The sequence below is a fragment of the Hippoglossus stenolepis genome, chromosome 2 (genome assembly GCF_022539355.2).
Source record: "Hippoglossus stenolepis isolate QCI-W04-F060 chromosome 2, HSTE1.2, whole genome shotgun sequence".
Lineage (NCBI taxonomy): Eukaryota > Metazoa > Chordata > Actinopteri > Pleuronectiformes > Pleuronectidae > Hippoglossus > Hippoglossus stenolepis.
Genome location: NC_061484.1, coordinates 7,533,789 through 7,548,533, shown reverse-complemented (window position 1 = coordinate 7,548,533; position 14,745 = coordinate 7,533,789). Strand labels below are relative to the sequence as shown.

Sequence of the window (14,745 nt, the reverse complement as noted above, 5' to 3'; positions counted from 1 at the left end):
CCACAAGACTTGGTTGATGGTGTCCAACTGTGTTCCGAGTCGGACGAGAAGATCCGCTCCCACCCAGAATGAGGAGTGGAGTTGGGGAACCACGCTCACGAAATGCCTGATCTGTCTTTTTCCGATCTGTATGAAGATGGCGCATATTCCGATCGCTTTGAGGGGAGTTTGTGGTAACTCTGCTGAGAGGAGGCGGTGACTACGTCGCACGAAAAGAGGGGGAAGTTCGAGGTTGCACAAATCAGTGTATAAGTCCATACTGACTGCGGATTTTTCGGACCAGAGAGCTACCAGGGCGTTGGAGGTTAGGACACCGTTCAGAGAGATCCCTTCGGTGATGCGGGGACTGTACAATGACAGGTTCTCATTGTTCAACGAGCACAGGAATGAACCATGATTTTTAAACATGTTCTCCGAGTCCTGTAGTGGGGCTGGTCCACTTGCTGTGGTGCAGGTGGGATCCGAGTTGGAGTCGATCTCGGGGAGAGGCATGTTCATCGGTGAAATTCTGCTGGGTGTCTGGATGACAGCGACTTGTCCGTCTAAGGTGGGAAGACTATCACCAGGTTCGAGAGGTTTGGGGTTTTTGACTTGAGCCCAAATGCGTCCCTGGTGGCAGTCGATGAGCGGAGCAAGTCGGTCCAGCAAGTCCTGACCGATGAGCAGTGGTTCTGTATCGATAGAACAAATGTACATAGGATGGGCCAGACTCATCTCTTGGAAGGTGATATCGATCCAGGCACGTTTAGTGACGGGGGACTGGTCCTGCGTGTAGCTGGTGATGTTGATATTACAGGTTTCAATCTGCAGGGGTTTTCCAAGGGAGAGCATGGTTCTTTCGACTTGGGAAAAGGTGTTGGAGCACATCAGGCTGATTTCGGAGCCTGAATCAAGTAGGGCCAGGAGGCTGAAGCAGCCTCCTATCACCACTGAGGTGTAAATGCGCTGTGCGTTGCCTTTGCGGACGAGGTCGCCCAAGAAGGTTAAGAAGGGAGCGGTGTCTGTGGTGAAAATCTCTGGGGGGGTTCTGGTAACGCCTGATCCTTCCCATCCGACAAGGTAAACTCTGGAGATGGGGGCGGAGGACACCGGTTCTAGTCACGTTGATGGGGGACCAGTGTCTGGCTTCTGCGGGCCTGGGGGTGTCGAGGAGCGGGCAGGGACCTCAAGGTTCCTTATTGCCTCTGCCACATATCGGCGTATTACATCATCCATTTGTGGATGCATTTGTCGGTGGGTCTCCGGTTGTCTCCCATATTGTCTCTCAGGTTGTATTCCATGAGGCCTTCCGGGTTTAGGATATTGATCGCCGTATTTCTTTTCTGGGTACTGATGGGTTTTTCGTTCGGCCCAGTCCCTACCCCTCTGTTGGGAATTACTTGGATACCGAGGTCTTCCCTGATTACGGGGTTGGTTTGAATCTTCACCCCCCCGGCTCTGGGTGGCACCCTGTTGGAAGGGTCGACGTTCCTGGTTCCCGGCTCTGGGGTTCATCTTGGCGCGGGGTATCTCGTTACCTTCCAGCGCCAGGTCCACATTCGGTTGGACTTGGATCCCCAGAACTCTGGCGTCCTGTTCAGGTGCTCTGTTTGGGCGTGTTCGCGTCTCCCAGGCTAGCTGAGAATACCTCCTTATCTCCTGCATGGTGAAGTCACCTGCTCTGCAGTGCATGGTGACATCATACCGCACACTCTCGTGGAGGTTATGCAGGAATAAGGATTTGAAGGCTGTCTCTTCTTCTAACCCAGGGGCGTTGCGACCTTGGAAGTATGCCGCCCTCAGGCGTCTGTAATACTCCTTTGGAGGTTCATTCTTCTTATGCAGTACCGTAAAGGCACCCAGGGTGGCAGAGGCCTGGTCGGTGAAGAGTGAGTACTCTTCTCGCAGGGCCCGACAGAGTGCGGAGTAGCGATCTCTGGTACCGGGGGGGAGCGTTTCCATGAACGCGTGGACGCTCCTGGTTGTCGTTTTCCACACCAGCTTCAGCTTCTCTCTGAATGATGGGTTAGGCAAGTCCAAGAGGCAACGTTCGATCTCCCGCAGGTAGTCGTCTATGTTGGACTCTTTGCTGTTTGGGTCGAAGCGCTCAACGTCTTTGGACAGGAACTCCAGCTGTCGGGTGCGGATTCCCTCTCTCCGAGGGGGTGCGGGGCCATCAGAGTCTTCCGACTCGTATCCACCACGGTATTGATCGTCGTGGTCACCATATTCTCGCCCTGCACCGGGAATGGGGGACTCGCCAGGACGCGGTCGTGAGCCATAATGCGCGTACACCCGAGCGGCAGACGGGGGTTCACAGCCCATCAGGTCTCTTGCCAACTGAGAGTATCCTCCAGCCCTCCAGGGCGGAGTCCTTCTGTCGTCATAGTCTGGAGCAGGGTGGCTCCGGGCTGGGTGTGCTGGAGGTGTTTGGTAGTCCCAAGTCACTGCACTCCCAGGGGTTGCCTTTTTCTCCTCCCTAGACGCTGCGTTGGCCGGAGTGATCGTCTGCTGGACGTGTGGGGCGTGTTGGGCCTTCCAGAGCACAGCTTCCTCTGCCTGAGGGTCGCGCAGCTGTGTTCGCAGCTGCCCTCCCAGTGTCTTGCTTCTGCTGGCTCCGTCGGGAAGGGCGTCAGCTCCGAACCCTGTCGTCCAGGATATCGGTTCGGGGGAGGCCAGCCCTCTTTGACTTTTCCCCCCTTTCTCCTGCTCCTGAGCTTGGACCTGCGCGCGCAGAAGCTCGCACTCCTGCCTTGATTGGTCATGTTCTTCTTGGACCTGCTCGCACACTCTTTCGCACTCCTGTAGTGTGTGCCGCAGGTGGGAATTTGACTCCATTTCCGCACGATATACTGCCTGCATGGCCATTAGCTCCTCCGCATGTTCTTGGGTTTGCAGCTTGGCTCTTTTATACAGGAGGGTCAGTTGACCCAGAACTTGGGGTATTGACTGTGGTGGACCAATGGGGTTATCGATGTATCTCGTCAGTTCCTCAATCTTTCGATCGCAGGTACTCATATCGTAACCACTCAAATCACTCACATCATCAACCGACATCTTTATGAGACCGGCGACCATTTCTGACAGGTCGCCTGGCCCTGAAGGAGCCCTTGTCTCACGGTGATCTTTGTTACTCATCTTTGTGATTGCAACAAGACACTTGGTGGACGGATTTAACTTGCTTTTACACCGAGCGGGTGCAATGCGTACGTGTACAAAACACAGCCAAGGCACAGGTGAGCTTTACCCTGTGTTTTACTGTCTAGGATAGCTCGGCGGCTCAATCCTAGATAGTTGTGAGTTTCCTCGAAATCAAAAAAGCATGTAGAATCTCTCCAATAAAAGCTACTAACCGCTGAAACGCAGTCAGCAACCAACCACAGTTACACAGCGTCTGCTTAGCAAGGGGATTTTAAACAATACAAATTATCAAAGAAAAATTAATTTCTAAAATTATGTCTTTCTCTAAAATTAATTATTATTTATCGGTCATCAAAATGACACAACCACTACTACGCAGTAAGCAGCCAACCACGGTTACACGAAGCACTAGTATACCTGTTGGCAATGGTGCAAGGGAAAAAAGCAGAGGCAGGAAGTGACATTTTAACTCTGCTGCTGAGATCACCACAAACTCTCTTGACATCTTTGTCTGTGTCTTCTACCTGTGTGTTTTCTTTTAGTTTTTTCATTTTTGCATCTGTCCCCCGCTCACTATGAATCCAGCCTGGGATCCCTGCTGTGTTCACATATCGGCTTCTCCTGGATTTCCAAGGACATTATACTAGGAGGCCAGACGGAGAAAGTCTGCAGAGACTGCTAAGCGTCTCACTCGGACATTTGCGTTCCTCTGGAGAAAATACGGAGGAACTGCAGAGTTCAGTGCATGTCTCAAAGCAACTCAAGAGACTCTTTTACCTTCACACAGGTAATTGATTGAGTATAGGATGGATTTAAATTGGTGCAGCGTTGAAATTAGTGAGTGGGTCCTGTCACTTTTCCACCTTATCTGGGTAAACAGAAGAGAAAGATGCTGCACATTGCAAGACCAACTGACACTGACCTGCTGGCCTCTTTGATGAGAGCGATGGCGATCATGATTCTCTTCCGGAGGAAGATGAGTAGCAGGATGATGATGAATTCCACAATAGCCAAGATGATCACTGCAAAACAGAAAACAAAAAGCATTAACAGGATTCCTAAGCAGTTAATACAGAGTTGTATTACGAAGTGAAAGCATGTTTGTTCTTACTGAAGGCCAGCCAAGTCTGTCTGATCTGCAGATAGACTGAGAAGTCCGTCTGCAGGCCCAGGTCACGGATGGTGACGTCAGACCCAGGCTCTCCCTTCAGACTGGCAAATTCCATGTAACAGTGGAAAATACCTGAAAACATTGTAAAAATATTCAGTGGTGTATTTTTATAACAGTAAACACAAAGAAATCTTAAATAGTAACGTTATTATTTTCACAGACTGAAGACTTACCGTATCCAATGACAAGAATAACCAAAACAATCATGATCCAGACCATGATACCAGCCAGGAATCTCAGCAGGACGATGAAAATCAAGCTGACGACCATGGCTATCACCAGACCACTGGAGAGGGTGGACACATCAGATGTTTTAACATGATACTGTAGTTAAGACACTCTCTGAGCTGCAAGTTTCAACAGTCCAGGGTTTCCTCTAGGATTTGCTGCCGATGAGCATAGCAAAATGTAATCGTAAATCATAGCATATTTAGTGGTTTGTATACAAAGGTCAGTCCCACTCATTGAGATGCTTTTTTACATATAATTAAGAAAATATTTCAGCCCCAACTGTTTGTGCATCTGCTGCAGACTCATCCTGTCTACTGACAACAAAACCAGCAAATATTTTTAAACAGTTCTATCATTTTTTAATTTGTAATATTTTCCATTATCTTGTGTTATACTCTTGTTGTTGCATTTAACATGTTCTGTTACTGTAACCAGCAGAGAGCAGACTTACAGCATTATCCAGTGCCAAGACTGTGTGTAGTCTTCAAAGATCCTCATGGCCACCTGGCGAGCTTCAACGACCACATTTGACTTCCTGTAGAAAAGGGAAATGGAGATAAAACCTTGATTTGAAATTTGATTTTGCATCAGTGTCCAAATCTGCCATGCATGGAGCCCTAAACTTAAAACATGTTTTAACAGGTGCTCAGACAAAAGAAGGCCTATAACTGAACTCATAACAAATAATACTATTCATAATTGATTAATATGGTGAGTGTGTGTGTAATATCAGTGAAAATGTATAAACGACTGTATGGCTAGCTAGATTAAGTGAAAACATTGTTAGGTACATTTATCATAAAACTCCTCATCTAGCGTATGTATTGTTAATCACGAACATCATCATCGAACGTTGTCATGCAGACATACTTGTCATCTTGATGAATAACATTCAGGGAGTATTCCCCAGTGAGAACAACACAGATCAAAAAACACTGACACCAAGACCCTCCAGTCTGCCACTAACAAAGCAAGACCAAGGCAGGTACGATCTGTAGCAAGCACACACCAGTGTGGAGCGTAACTACGAGCACAAAGATCTTTAAATAGGATGTCAAATCAGAGCAGTGAGTTATCAGGACAATGTGATGTGTTATCTGTCAGCTGACACAGTACAGTATGATGTGGGACAAGAATGTTCAGGAAGAACCAGCTCATCTACCAATCTGAACACAGGGATTCTACAGGTCTCAACAAGTTATATGTAGGACTTGTCAAGACAATAGTTCATATATCAAGTATGAAAGATATGATGGAGTCCCAGAATTGTTAGTAGAGAATAACCTACAATATTCAACGTTATTTCTCAAACTACAGGCAGACAGTAAGTACCCATATGCCTTCCCACAACCAGTGTGTTAATATCTGTATCGTAATTGTAACATGATGGTATCTGTGTGTTAATCAAACAGCTTTGATGTTCTTATACTATTCATTTCTTTCGTGTGAATATACTGCATATGTTGACGCACAGTTAAAAAGACTCACTTCGATGCCTCCAGCACATCGGTGGCATTGATATTGACGCCCTCCCCGGAATCAAAAGTGGTTTCATTGCCCACCACCACGACCCCACCTTTCATGGTTCCCAAAGCAGGAAGGCAGCGACGCGTGACTGTGGAGGGAGGAGGAGGTGATCAGAGTTTACAAAGTTCTATTTGTTCTACTTCAATAGAAACCTGCGGACACAGCAGCTTGATGAAAACTAAGCACAGAGAATATTCTCACTTACAGGCTTTGCTGGGCATCAACAGGGCTGGACACAAGCCATCCCTCAGGATCTCAGGAGGACTCTGCAGAATGTAAAGCAGCCTTTCATGTAATCTTTTATATTTTTCTCATATTGTATGTGTATAATGTGAATAGTCAAATTATATACCAATTTAGCAAAGTTGACTCCTTCCTTGCAGAATTGTTTGTAGTATTCATGGTCTTCTGTGTTGCCTAACTTGGCTTTCACCAAGGTGAGATGCCTGTCAGGACAGCTCTCCACACATAACTGGACACAAATAACAACACACAGTCACGACAGTGAACATTACTGTTAGCAACCAGACCACAGTGGCAGTGAATATAAAGGATTAGCTGCTTGTTTCTAACCTGTGTGGTGGGACACTGGAACTCCAGCAGCGTCAGAGGACTGGCACATTTCAGTATGTTGAAGTAGAACAGAAGAGGCTTCTTCCTGTTGTTTGAGAACAGTGAAACAAAGCTGTTAGTGGACCAACATCAGAAATAAAGTCCTGTTCAGACCTGGTATTAACATCTGTACAGAAAGATCCCATCACAAGTGACAGAGTAAAGTTCATCTGTATTAAAAATGTGTCCTGAACGTGTCTCCAGTATGCAAATAATTACGTAGGTCATTTGAATGCAAAGAAAAGTATCAATTTTTGTGTGGTGATGAGTGTTGATGTGGAAGTGTAAAAATACGTTTAAACTGTAGCGGGTCAGAGGATGTCTGAGTAGGTGGTCCTTCATTTGACCCCGGATGCATTTGTGTTCACACGGCGAAAAGAATGTGGCCACGTGTGTCCCAGACCACCTCTACATGTGGTCTGAGTGATCGGGTATCAACATGCATTCAGGACGCATTTGGGTGCATTCAGACCTGAACTTCCAGCTGACCACTTGTGATCGAATCACTCAGGATGGGTGTTCATACCAGGTCGGAAATGGGGTCTAAATGTCTCTTCAGTCCCAACTGAAGGACATTACATCAATAGATATTATGTGAAGTGTACACAAGAAAAGCTGCACTCAAGCTGGTGTAATTACAGTGATGTTGCCATGTAACTTACTCCAGAGGTGTCCCAGCTTGTCCACAAAACTGCCCCCTGCTGTCTGTGGGATAGATCACTTTCCTGGGGTCACCCTGAGACCAGGCTGCACAAAGAAGAGTAAAGATTGAATTAAAACACTGAATTAAACGACAATATAATATTCTTTCTTATTGACAAATTGGCAAATTTGTAGGTATAAATATTTTCTGCTACCAATAAACTATATTAAAATCAAACCCCAGCACATGAGAACAGACTGTAAATACTGTACCAAGGACATGGAATAACATTTGGTTTCTCAAAAAGCTCATAGCAAAGCATCATGTCTTAAATATGTAAACAATTCCTATAACAAACACAAACACACACACACACACACACACACACACACACACACAGTAATCTGCAGACCACTGTGACCTTCACTGTCAGCCCATGTAAAGCATGTTTTCAAAATAAAAACATGCTTTACAACTGCTCCAAATGTCTTTGGTTCGCTTTTCTTCAGCATTGATTCATTAATCAGCTCTTTTATTGGCAATCAGTGCTTTGAAAAAGTGTTTCATGATACGACTTGTACTCCTATGCTATATATACAGTATTCATTTTCACTTCTATTTCTCTTGGGCATTAAGATTCTAATAACAGTAAACATTGTACCTAAAATTGGACAGTAAATAAGGAAACTGGAAACAACCTTGTACAAGACAGGCAAACAGTTTGGCGAGTAAACCTTGTATTAAAAGAAAATTGGTGTTACACTTTTTAATAGTGACTGGTCTTGTAAATGTAAACAAATAAATTCTGAACACAATTATAAAAGAATGGTTTCTCTGCTTTTCACTGAGGTGTCACAGTAGAGAAATAATACATATTAAAGTAATAAAGGCTCAGTCTTACCGATGATACCCACAGCAAAGTAGCCCAACAGGGCCAGGATGAAGAGAATGCAGCAGAGGACATCTGTGCAGCCCCTGAGCAGAGCCGAGGCACAATACTGTTACTCACTTCTCATACTGGAGAGAGAAAATAAATTATGATGAAGTAATAAAAACAATTGTCTCACCTGTTGTGGATTGGTCCCTTGAAGTTTGGATCAAACTTCCTGGATTCACCTTGGGATGAAACAGAAACAACAGACTTGTTATTCTTGATGTCCATAAACGGATATTTTAGAGATAAATATAAATGTCTCGCTTATGAACGGAGCACATGCATCATTAAGGCTAGTTGAGCAAAAACCTATGGTGTCACTTGAGGGACTAGAATGGCACGGTGGTGCAGTGGTTAGGGGTTAACACTGTCATCAAACAGCAAGAAGGTTCAGATTATCAGGCTACTTCCATTTTCCTTTATTTCTCTATAGTTACAACTAGACAGACATGTGTAGGATGTTTGGGTTTTGAGGAATGAGCTCTACTGCATGTCATTATAGTTTTATAAATTGAATTAGTTGCACTGCCTTATTGCTTTAATGAAATCGACACTGTCAGTATAAGTCGATTAGTTTCTGCACATGTCTGACAGACTCCAATACACAAACATGTTTGTCAGTGCATGGCTCTATCTTGTTTATTCTTTTAATTGCCCTCAACCAAATTGCTTTCGGGAGAAAACGCAACCTACTTGGTGGAGGCAAATATTTGTAATGTGTAATGCACTAGAGTACACAGAAACTAGAGTGGGTATTTGAGACCCACATGAGTACAATACATAATTGTAGGGCCCCGTATTGACAAAGACAAGACAATCTCCTGCACAAAAGGATTTTTCTGCCTGACTATCATGCCTAGCAACTGACAAAATGGCTCCCCAGCGATGGTGAACTCCCTTTCGACATCTCTAGCAGCCATGGAAACACCTCAGAAGCAGCAGAGGAGGAAACATCAACCGAGCGAGGCCGCTCTGCCCACGGTGAGATCATCATGAGCTAACTGTATGAGTCAACAATGAGCGTGGTATTCAGTGGCTTCTGAATCTTTTTTTTACAGTGATGCAACAACATAATCTCCTCAACTAAAATCCTCCAGTAAGGCAACCACAGAGCCGACTACACATCCTGTTATGTTACAGTAACTGCCTTGCACAGACGTCATGGCAGTTCACATGCTGATGTAGCAGTAAACGGTTCTTTAAATGCTACAGTTAAAGCTAAGTCCACTTACTTGTTGTTGCTGCCTACATATTGACTGCCTCACACACTTCGCCCATCACTCACATACACACACACATACACAGGATGCAGTTTCTGCCTACATTTCAAACACGGGTGAAAGGCATAACACTGTATTTTTCAGTGAGCAATAGATGGAGCATTAGTCAACGTTACTAATACTAACTAACGTTACTATTACTCTTTCTGTCACGCTGGAGTCATGTCAACAACACATTCACCTTCAGCTAATGATAATAAATCTGTTACAGTACCTCGTCCATTGTGTTTAGCCATTCTCTCGTTATTTCGCTCAGGGACCCTTTCATAGATTGCTCTCTCAGTGTGTGTTGTTTCTTCCTGTATGAGGTTTTCTTCCTCCAACCTCTAACTCTTCACTTCCTTCTTTCAGAGTACTCTGCTGCTCACTCAGCGTACTCCCTCTCTCATTGGTCCCTGTCTCGGCTGGTTGTGTGTCGGGGGAATTGCAGTATTGATAGGGGAATTGCAGGTGGAGCTCAAACCGGCAGGGGCTTGTGGCACCTGAGAAAATCCTGCTGCTAAACTTTGGAAATGTTTACACACATACACAAGACTAAAGTGTGCACATATTACACATCTGATGACAGGGAGTGTTAGTTCCAGTGGCACCTGCATCCTAACATGTTATTTAAGGCTTTGACTCAATTCATCAAATCAAAATGATGAACTGTGTTGTATGTTACCTTGTTTCCGCAGTTTGACAGTTTGCAGCACGTAGAGCAGCTGCACTCTCACCTCACTGCAAAACATATCTCACTCCACCAACACAGCACTGAAGACTAATAAGGGATAATTTGATCTTACCTTATCTTAACTCAACTCATCTTGACATGGCTACTGAAAACAAAAAACACACACTACAAAACCCTGCTATGAAACCCTAATAACCAATATAAAATTCAATTATATTCACTAGATTTCAAATTCAATTCAATTTTCTTCATTAAATCACAATATACACTTAGAGACTGTGGAGAGCAAAAACTCTGTCTTAACTGAACGTCTAATGAGCAAGTGGACAGCCACTTGCTCATTAATAACCTTCTCTTGAAGTTTTCTCAGCTTCCTTTTTCTACTCCAAGGAAGCTGTAGTTTCCAGAGTTACAACACTTTGACAAAATAACTCCTAAAAAGTCCTTTAAATTCCAACTTCATTTCTGTAACTTCCTGGACAGTGGACAAGAGATTTCTTGAAATGGTTTCATTCATTGCTAAAACAACCATTTGATTATGATGGATTGGGCTTGTTGGCGGACAAGAGGCGACGAGCTGAACTGCACATCAGAGATAAGATCGTCCTGCAAGTTCTCTGCTCAGCCCACCTCCACTGCCATGTGATGGACAAACAGCGTGCATGAAATACCAACTACTGACCACATACATGAGCAGTGCCACTTCCAACCAGTTTCTTAAACCTGCCGCCGGGGGAAGAATATTTACTGTCTTAGGCTCACTGATTAAAAGGCTTTATCCCATTTGTTTAAAGAGTGTGTTCACTCTGTCCCTGTTTAGTCCCTCGTTCCTCTCAGTGTGTGAGAGGAATGAGGTTTCTTCTCCTCCCACCATTACACCTGCACATCTCCACTTCTCATTCAACTCCCTGTCTCTGTGTTTAAGGACCAGGTCAGACGCCACTACTCTGTCAGAACGCCATCTTCCGTTGTGGTACTCACGCTTCAAACGAAACCCTGCTCTAGCTTTACTCTAGTTTTTTGGAAGTCTTGCCTCCCCTGTTCCCTTCACTATTTGGTGTAGGTGTGAGTCCTGTTATTGGTTAGCACCCCTCTGCTATACCCAAGAAGGTTATGTTTTCATTCACGTTTGTTTGTTTGTTTGTTTGTTTATCTGTTAGTAAGCAGGATTATGCAAAAACTACTGGACGGATTTCCAATACACTTGGTGGAAGAATGGGTTATGGAAGAACCCATTACATTTTGGTGCGGATCCAGATCATGGGTCTCAGAGAATAATTCATGGATCTGGATTTTTAAAAATAGGCATATTTAGGGGACTGGTACCAATGAGTGTGTGCAATTTGGTGCAGATCTAATAAAAAATCTGGATCTAATGAATTTCACTGTGGTTTCATAAGGTGACTGATAGGCCTTAGTGGAGCTGCACTGTACTGAGTCACTCTAGTTTGAAGGCTGCGCCTCTGCCTCTGTGTTCTGCCATTGGTTCCTAAGTACACACCTCAACACCTCATACATGTCCTTTATGTGTCTGTACTCCAACTTATTGTTGCTAATTGTTCAATGTGTGAGTATGAACATATCTTTGATAAGCTCAAATGAGCTGATGAAACCAGTATCTAAAATACTGTAAAAGAAATCATAATTAGAAACCACTGTGTTTGAAACAGTTACTTATGACAGACATTTTAGATTTCCATATCTTTGTTAACCAAAGTTTAAAGTGTTTTCTGTCTGGCCTTACTCCCCGTCTCTGCCATCAGTACATTTTCTCTTTCTTTACACCGACGGGAACAAACACTGAAAGTGATTTTTCCACCACCCTTTGATTTGTGGGACCATCTGTGTATGTGAGAGACACAGTTCCATTAGAGCTGGGCCAACATGCCCAGCTTTAACTCTTTTCCCGTTTTGTGCCACGAACCAATCTTCGACTGCGCTGAGAAGCATTCCAGCAGATCTGTACAGCATAACAAAAGTCCTCTAAATGATAGTGTTTGTGAACATAATTGGCAAAATTAATGTTTTAGTGCTTTAGTGACGTCATTTTGCTACAGTACATAAAGAACTAAGGAATATTATTAAAAAGGTGTACACGTTTTAGGCTCTTTTTCCACATTTGGGTAAGCTGGGCTCACTAGGTTTACACGCCCTACCTGCACCCTACAGGTTTGTAGACTTGGTTGTATACTCTTGGTGTGTGTGTGTGTGTGTGTGTGTGTGTGTGTGTGTGTGTGTGTGTGTGTGTGTGTGTGTGTGTGTGTGTGTGTGTGTGTGTGTGTGTGTGTGTGTGTGTGTGTGTGTGTGTGTGTGTGTGTGTGTGTGTGTGTGTGTGTGTGTGCATTACAGGGAGTGATGATGTCATGGCTGATGTGATTCCCTAATAGGCCCAGAGGGGTTATCAGATGAGCCCTTCCCCGACTACCTTAATGGGTTAGTGGCCACTGTGGCTGTGCGTGTGCGTGTCTGTGTGTGTGTGTGTGTGTGTGTGTGTGTGTGTGTGTGTGTGTGTGTGTGTGTGTGTGTGTGTGTGTGTGTGTGTGTGTGTGTGTGTGTGTGTGTGTGTGTGCGCCTTTGTGTGTTCACAGATTGTACATGCATGGAGCAGGTTTAGTCTCCTGTGCTCTTATTCCTGACCAGTCTAACTTTCGATATAGGGAATGTAGATAAAGACAATTAATATGATATCGCTACAATCGCAGAAAATATTACATAAGCTACTGGTCTACTTCTGTATCAAGTGGCTGCCAGCTGCTTCAAACTCCTCCTTGACTGCTAGTAATGAGGTCATTGGCCTAGATACTGTTAAAAGACAAAGAGGAAAGAAATTAAAGTCTTGTTTGATGAGCTAAATACATAAAAACTGACAACCACTGGCTCAGATCACATTCTCTGCTGGATGAAACAGCAACAGTGGGTCTCATTCTCCCAAAGCAACAGCCATGATCCAGACGACAAGCGGTCATTGTGAAACACTTAGCAGTGGTTGTCGTTGTGCATGCACGTGTGAATTGTGTGTGGTAATGCATCTGAGCGATTTCCAGCTTAATATTGACTGGAAGTCTTCTGACTGTGTCTGCTGTGTGGGAAGAGCAGGCAAGGCTGAACACAGTCCAGACGGTGCAGGCTGCAGCCTGCCTGCCTGCATGCATGCACATGGGCCAAGACAGAGGGAAATGGAGTAGCAACAGTTGTAGGAAAACTCTGCTATAAAAAACTACTGTTTAAGACTACTGGTGAGCTGCAATCTTTATTGTGTTCCTATTGGTGATTCCAGTTTAAAGGGGCTGTGGTCTTTGACCTTTTAGCTGTAATGGGGGAAGGGGAGTAAGGGAAAAAGTGCTGTTTACATGGTAACAGGAAATCAACAAGGAAATGGTCTTCAGTGGGAGCTCTATGGATGGACATAAGAGGAGGTGTACGTAACATTGTGGGTGTGGGCTGAAGGGAGCATCTTACATTGTGAAAGAGGGAATAACTCCACAGTCAGACGGTATTAATGATGTATTCCTAATGAAATACCAGTGTGAGGATTGTGGCTAGCATTTCATTAAGACTGCCTATGGCCGTCCTTGCATGTAACAACACTGACAGGGGGAATTAAAGCTTAAAATAACACTGGATACAGACTTCATGACTAAGCAGTGCATATGGACCACAACCCAGCCCAGAGATAAGCTCCACATCAGGCTGACACCAGTGTTAGTGCTGGTGGTGGAAATGTGCATATGACACATATAACAATCGGCAGTGAGTCATGTGTTTGGCTGGGAAGGAGGATGGCTCCTCCATAATATACGAACAAAAGCAATTCAAATATGGGAAGTGCATGTGCCTCTCTGTTTGTGTGTGTGTGTGTCTGTGAAGGAAACAGAAATATGTCCAATTATAAAACACCAAATGGGTTTTGAGCCCAGAGGAAAAGACAGTAAATGAATAATAGCATCAGTGGATCTGTTTTTATCCTCCTCCTCTGTGTTAGTTGTTGTTTGTCTGCAGTGCAAAGTACATGTAGTATACTTTAAACCCTCCTATTTCAGTAGGATCATTGACAACCTACTTTTTCTGAGCTTTATAGTTTAACATACAGGCTGTTAAAATGGGGTAAACTAGTCAAATACAGCTTCCTGTCATAAACCTATTGCCTCCATTCACGGTTTACTGTTAGGTGATATATTAAAGATTAGATTAATAGACGTTTTCTGAGATTCTAGGTGTGGCCTCCTGTGAAAAACAAGCCGCCCGTGGTGGATGAGGATGCCTCCGGATCTGCACAGGAGCCATGAGGTCCACACCCATCCATCCACTGCAGTCATTGTTTCCATTGCTTCACAACAAGGATCCGGGAGAAAACGCGGAGACATGAGGAGTCGTCTTACCGTATTTACCGTCCGGCTTCTTCTCGTCCAGCTCCATTCTCACTGTTCACACCTCAGACAGGACAGTTACCATGGAAATGTGAGGGCAAGACCATCAGTAACAGTTCAAACCCAGAGAGAGAGAGAGAGAGAGGGGGAGAGAGGCAGAGGGAGAGAGAGAGAGAGACCAAACCAA

The 14,745-nt window shown here is 44.6% G+C and overlaps 1 protein-coding gene across 4 annotated transcripts in view; it reads right to left on the bottom strand.

The window, feature by feature from the left end:
- The window catches only part of slc44a2 (solute carrier family 44 member 2), a 26,389-nt gene extending 11,644 nt beyond the window's left edge, over window positions 1-14,745 (bottom strand). For 2 of the 4 annotated variants that reach the window (XM_047343643.1, XM_035178959.2), the window contains exons 1-12: window positions 14,571-14,742; window positions 8,372-8,420; window positions 8,206-8,279; window positions 7,324-7,408; window positions 6,623-6,707; window positions 6,402-6,521; window positions 6,255-6,315; window positions 6,011-6,137; window positions 4,974-5,057; window positions 4,465-4,577; window positions 4,232-4,363; window positions 4,043-4,142 (exon numbers count right to left, since the gene is read on the bottom strand). In XM_047343643.1, the coding sequence (XP_047199599.1) occupies window positions 4,043-4,142; window positions 4,232-4,363; window positions 4,465-4,577; window positions 4,974-5,057; window positions 6,011-6,137; window positions 6,255-6,315; window positions 6,402-6,521; window positions 6,623-6,707; window positions 7,324-7,408; window positions 8,206-8,279; window positions 8,372-8,420; window positions 14,571-14,607 (1,067 nt within the window). In that variant the 5' untranslated portion in view covers window positions 14,608-14,742. Of the gene's footprint in view, window positions 1-4,042; window positions 4,143-4,231; window positions 4,364-4,464; window positions 4,578-4,973; window positions 5,058-6,010; window positions 6,138-6,254; window positions 6,316-6,401; window positions 6,522-6,622; window positions 6,708-7,323; window positions 7,409-8,205; window positions 8,280-8,371; window positions 8,421-9,732; window positions 9,869-14,570 lie in introns of those variants that run through there. The other 2 variants (XM_035178942.2, XM_035178950.2) reach the window with 2 other exon arrangements.